The following is a 6,633-nucleotide window of genomic DNA, read 5'->3' on the forward strand; positions in this document are numbered from 1 at the left end:
TGATTCTAGTGGGAGAAATGTATTTTATGATATGATATTCATGTTTACATACATTCGATGTATTTTCAAATTAATGAAATTTGTTTCACTATTATTTGGTTATTGGATAATTAAATAATTGTCCCAAAATAATTTATTTTATCATTATAGGTCATCAAGTACATGACTTGATCATGAAACCCTATAAATGAAAGATAACATAAATGATTGAGGTCCCTAGTCAAGGTTATTACAATGGGACATTAATAACTATAAATGACTAGTATGTGAGGTGACTGATGACTAAATTTCATGGAGTCATTGATATGTAGTATAAAAGTCAATCACATTAATATGTGTTGGAGAACAGTATTGGACTGACCCGCTATGAGAACTCTACAAGAATGTTATATGAGTGTCATAAGAGTTTCTCATCACAACTATAGAGTATAGTCCTTTGACCTGAGTTTGTCATTTTTTCTTATACATGGATTGGTCCGCTTTGATCATGTCAAACGTCAGCCGTAACAGGTGATTATAAAGACAGTGATTGGGCGTATTATGAACTGTGTAAGGAACAAGGATGGAACAAGATGGGATTTGTCCCTCCTATATAACAGGAGATAAATATCTTTGGGCCTATCGAAGATTTGATACTGGAAAATGCATGGCCGTGCTCAAACGATGTGAAAGTCAATCGTTTGTTTTATCAGTATAAACCGGAGTTCGATAAATATGATTTAGCTTAATAAGGATGACACTGTTTCTTGCCTTATGCTAAGATCTAGATATAGCGACGAAAGGATTATCGGAATAGATGATTCCAGTACAAGTGGAAGATTGTTGGGAATGTCCTGAAATCACTTGTACTAACTTTTGTGTAGTCAAAGGTTTGAAAGTCGAAGTCGTATAATATTAGACGATTATAACGTTTTGCTAGAAACCTTTTATAATCAATGACTTTAGAAGTTCATTACTAATATTATTCAATCTTACATGGTCACACACCTAAGCAGACTGGATTAATGCAATATTGGGTTTGATATAAAATATATATATATATATATATATATTATATGAGATATATATATATATTTATATATGTGCAGTTATAAAATATGTTAATATAATACATATCTATATTTGATATATATATGTATGTTTATAAACGTGCACGTAAGTGAGAATTGGGCTTGGCCCATTAGCAAACCTAAACGAGTTAGGTTAGCATCCATCAATATATATAATGACGTTTGCGTTTAATTAGATATGACTAAGATTCTCGCCGAAACCAAACCTAAGACAAAAATATTTGTCACGATCGAGATCTGATCTCTACGGCACTAGCATCCCGTTCAATCCAGTTTGTGTGCATGTGGATATCAGTAGAGGCACAACGGTTGGATTGCTTTACAACCTTAGTTTATTTTACTTCATCTTCCGCTGCGAACTATCCAGATATATTCATAATCTGATGATATAGATTTGATTCAATATTTACATGAATCCTGGCAATAGAATTTGTGACTAGTTTTATAAATCGTTATAAACCGGTTCAAATTCCAACATTTACTGCTTCAGGCCAATATTTTATTTTTCTTACACTAATTAATCATATGATCTCACTTGTAAAGTACTAAAAAGTACTCATCTTGATCTTGTAAAAAAACGGTTCGCCAGTTCGCCTTTCTCACCGCACCGACGATTTTTTTAGTTTTGCCCACGATCTCTAAATTTTAAATTCATGCAACCATTTTTTTGTCTTTATGTCAATTAATAAAAGAGTGTTGTTCGTTAAAGATTTTGTTTTTTTCTTTCAATATTTATATAACTATTTATTTATTTTAATTTTTAAATATATATTTGTTTCACCGTTCTATCTTTACATTCTAGGAAACTTCCTTAATATATTTTGTTCATAACTTTGACTTTTTCCGGTTATGTCCGGTTCTATTCATTTGATTTTATTCGGTTTGTGTATTATTTAGTCAATTTTACGCTTCTGTAACTTTGGCCGACCAAAAAGGACAGAACAAAACAGAGAGAGATACGAAATTTCCTTGTCACTTTACTTACGCGGCGGATACAGCAAACATCTTTTTTCTGATCATTCAGAACTTTTTTGTCTTATTACTAATTCAAAATCCAAAAAACAAACCACAAAAACAAAAAAAGTTTACAAATACATTAAATTCAAATCGTTACCAGCAGTACGACCATCTTTATCATCACATTTTTGACCATTTCTCCATCTGGGTTTTATTATCTTCAGTTTTTTTTTGTGTCACACAACTCAGTTTCAGAATATCTTATTTTTGTATTTTTTGTTATCACAAATTGATATTGTTGTCTCTTCTGAGTTTATTGTTCTATTATTATATTTATGGAAGTCTCTTGATTTCGCTTTTATATCCCCAAAAAGCATATTTTCTTGATTGTACCAAGAATGATTAATTGATCATCAAAAGGGTTTTGATTTGACAAGTCTCTATAATCAAAATAAAATCTAAACCTTTTGGTAATGGGATCTGTAACTGAGTGTTACTCTAATGAAGTGTTTGAATTAGATCCTAAATGGGTCGTTGATCCTCAACATCTCTTTGTTGGTCCCAAGATTGGTGAAGGTGCTCATGCTAAAATTTATGAAGGAAAGTAAGTTTACTTAATTCAATTTTGCTCCATTTACATATTAATATCATAAAAATTCAAATTTTGGCTTCATTTTTACTCACTCTATGATTCTTGGATGAATCTTAATCCATTATTGTTTCCCTTTTTCTCGGGGATCGATCTTTCTTGGTTCTTGAACTTGTTTTTGAGTACAGAACTCGAGACTTTGCATATTTGAAGAAAAGATTGAAAGTTTTGGCTGAAAAATATTTAGTCTTTAGTAATATATGTTTCAGTTTAATGGGTTGTTTGATGAGTTAAGGATCAAAGAGGTAGTCTTTGTATCAATATTTGTTAATGTAGCCACTGGAAATTTAGTGTGAATCAGTTTTTGGTGTAAGTGAGAATCTTGGTTTGGTGACGTGTTATTGTTGATGAAGAGTAGAGAGATTGATAAGGAGATGTGTGGTTTCTTTGTTTAGGTATAAAAACAAAACAGTTGCTATTAAGATTGTTAAAAGAGGAGAATCTCCGGAAGAGATTGCGAAAAGAGAGAGCAGATTTGCAAGAGAGGTCTCTATGTTGTCTAGAGTTCAACACAAAAACTTGGTTAAGGTTCAGCTTCTTATCTTTGACCAAATCTCTGGTTCATATTTCTAGAGAGTTTGGTTAAGAGACAAGGCTAAACGTTTTGATTCGGTAACTTTGTGTAGTTCATTGGAGCTTGCAAAGAACCAATCATGGTTATAGTTACCGAGCTTTTACTCGGTGGTACATTGCGTAAATACCTTGTGAGTTTGCGTCCAGGGCGTTTGGACATACGTTTAGCTGTTGGGTTTGCTCTTGACATTGCACGGGCCATGGAATGCTTACACTCTCATGGAGTCATCCACCGTGATCTCAAACCAGGTGACAGTTTAAACCGATATCACGCGTCAAAACTTTCTAGAAGTCACAATCTTGGTCTGATTTTTATCTTTTTGTTGGATGGCAGAGAATTTGATCTTAACTGCAGATTATAAGACGGTTAAACTAGCAGATTTCGGTTTAGCTAGAGAAGAATCATTAACCGAGATGATGACCGCAGAAACTGGTACATATCGTTGGATGGCTCCCGAGGTACTAATACTATTCTCAATGAAATCATTTTTCGTGTTCTGCATTTGCCTTTTGGCTCCAACAATTTGCTGAATCCAAAAGTTACGGTTAAACAGCTTTATAGTACGGTCACATTGAGGCATGGCGAGAAAAAACACTATAACCATAAGGTAGATGCCTACAGCTTTGCTATCGTCTTGTGGGAGCTTATCCACAACAAGTTACCTTTTGAAGGCATGTCAAATCTCCAAGCTGCTTACGCTGCTGCATTCAAGGTTTGATTCTTGATTCTGAATTCTCAACCATATTATGATTCTTGATTTTCAAGTCTCAACCATTTGATTTTGATATCAAAGTTTGCACCTTGATCCATTTGATTCTTGGTTTTCAACCGTTTACTATAATTTCTACCGTTTGATTTTCGACCGTTTAATTCTTCTTGATTCCGAAGTTTGGTTCTTGATTTTTAACATTCTTGGTTCTTGATATTTTTTTGTTTGATTCTTGATATCTAACCGTTTAGTTCTTGTGTTTTGAAACATTTTGATTCTTGCTTTCTAACCGTTTGAATCTTAAATCCAAACCATTTTGTTTCTTAAGTTTCAAACCGTTTGATTCTAATTGTTGTATGCTTTCATATTTCCGGTTAGAACTTGAGGCCTAGTGCAGACGATTTACCAGGGGATTTAGCAATGATCGTAACATCTTGCTGGAAAGAAGATCCAAACTATCGACCAAACTTCACAGAGATTATTCAAATGCTTCTACGTTGCCTCTCCACAATCTCAGCACCTGAGCTTGTTCCTCCGTCCATTAAACGTGTATTCTCGTCCGAAAACGCGGTATTGCCACCAGAGTCGCCTGGAACTTGCTCATTGATGGCTGTTAGAGACGGAGATCAGATTCCTACCGATGCAAACTTGCAGCAAAAACAAGTTAGAGAAAGCAGCTTCTTTTTCTGCTGCTAATATTTGATTGTGTGGGTTATATAGGGTGAAAAATAAGAGAAGTGGTTTGAAAATGTAATGAATAATTTATTAGTTTCAATATTAATAGCTTATATTTTCAACTAATGAATTTTACTGAGAAAGTACCGAAATTAAGGGAAGTTGAAAGTGTTTTAAACTTAAAATTCCAAAAAAGTTTTAAACTTAAAATTCCAAAAAAAAAAAAAAAAAACAAAGTTACGCCGTTGCCGGGGATCGAACCCGGGTCACCCGCGTGACAGGCGGGAATGCTTACCACTATACTACAACGACATTGTTGTTAAGATAAACAATAATAGTTAATTGAAGCAAGATTTAGTGCAAATACAAAAATCACATGTCAAAAGAAGCAAAATAATTACTAGATGATTGTAATAAAGGTTTAAACACTTTTCTTTTATCAAGGTGCACACATCATGAGCACCTTATAAAGCATGCATAGGTACATGTTAAACCATGTATTTTGAAGGGGATCTTATTGTGAACACTTTCAAAATCGAGCATAAATACATGTAAAACCATTAATATTGAAGGTGATCTCATTCAAAATCACCTTCAAAATCCTGCATGTGTCATACATGTAAAACCATATTTATACATGTAAAGTTGTATGTTACACAATTCTCTGATTCATTGTATTTCCAGTTAAAATAAAGCAAAATAGTGAAAAAGTAAAATGCATTCATCATTTTTTACAAGATGAAAAGTTGAGGACTCATCCGAAACATGTTTTTGACATATAACACACTATAATTGGTTAAGTTTATTTTTAATATTTTAATATAATTTTACGTTTCTTGACATATGACACACTATAATTGGTTAAATTCATTTTTGTTATTTTAATATCATTTAACTTTTCTTGACATATGACACACTATAATTAGTAAATTCATTTTTATTATTATTTAATAAATAATAAAATTATATTACAAATTATTAAAATAATATGTTGAGAAACTGAAAGAGTTTATAGTGATAAAGATGTTCTTAATTTTCATTTGTTTCTTATTAATCCAATATCAAAGATTCTTTTTCAAAAGAGAGATTTTTTAAGTTTTCTGTACAATATTTGTTAATTATTATTGACAAATTATAAACTTTTTTAAAAATAAAGAATTGAATGCTATATAGTTTTAGGCTTGTAAATCACACAAGAATAATGCATTTCCCATTTATAAACAGGTTTTAATAAGTGTAAAAATATTTAAAATTGGATGAATTAGTAAGAGATGGATTAATTGGATTAATTATATACATCAAATTGTTCTTTCTTTGCCCCCTTGACCTCCAAATCACATTTCCATTTTTACTAAAAAAAAACTTGAAAATCTTTTTATTTTGAGGTATAACCTAGAAACTGAAAAATCTAGCTGCATGAATTTCAATGGTGATTCGTTTAGACAATCTAATTTAGATTTACTCGGTTTCTGTTTTCTCTTTTCTTACATATGACATACTATCACTGGTTAAATACATTTTATTATTTTAATAATTTTAATATAGTTTTACGTTTTTTTGACATATGGTACATTATAATATTATCATTTTTATAATTTAATATTTTAATAAATAATAAAATTATTAAAATAGTATATCTTGAGAAGCTGGAAGATTTTATACTTTGTAGCAATAAAGATGTTCTTAATACTTCATATGTTTCTTATTAATCCAATATCAAAGAGATTTTTTTTTTCCAAAAGATAAATTTTTATTGTTTTCTATATAATATTTATTAATTATTATTGATGAATTGTAAACTTAAAAATAAAATAAAGAATTGAATACTATAGTTTTAGGCTTGAAACACAAGAATAATGCATTCCCCATTTATAAGTAGTTAAAATTAGATTATTGAGGAATAGCTGTTCCTTTTTTTTTGTCTCAAGCGACGTCGTATTTTCTTGACCTACAAATGACATTTAAATTTTCGCCCAAAAAAAAAAAAAAAAAAAAAAAA

At 31.0% G+C, this 6,633-nt stretch overlaps 1 protein-coding gene and 1 non-coding gene across 2 annotated transcripts; one reads left to right on the forward strand and one right to left on the reverse strand.

Moving 5' to 3' along the window:
• LOC104724416 (serine/threonine-protein kinase HT1-like) lies at nt 2,042-4,760 on the forward strand. The gene is made up of 6 exons (XM_010442901.2): nt 2,042-2,631; nt 3,072-3,204; nt 3,303-3,498; nt 3,584-3,708; nt 3,804-3,962; nt 4,338-4,760. Exons 1-6 carry the CDS (start codon nt 2,501-2,503, stop codon nt 4,653-4,655), a joined length of 1,062 nt encoding a protein of 353 aa, XP_010441203.1. The 5' UTR covers nt 2,042-2,500; the 3' UTR covers nt 4,656-4,760.
• Nucleotides 4,875-4,946, reverse strand: TRNAD-GUC. The gene has a single exon. It is a non-coding gene; the product is annotated as a tRNA-Asp (tRNA).

This window comes from Camelina sativa, chromosome 11 (assembly GCF_000633955.1).
Source record: "Camelina sativa cultivar DH55 chromosome 11, Cs, whole genome shotgun sequence".
In the NCBI taxonomy this organism is placed as follows: Eukaryota; Viridiplantae; Streptophyta; class Magnoliopsida; order Brassicales; family Brassicaceae; genus Camelina; species Camelina sativa.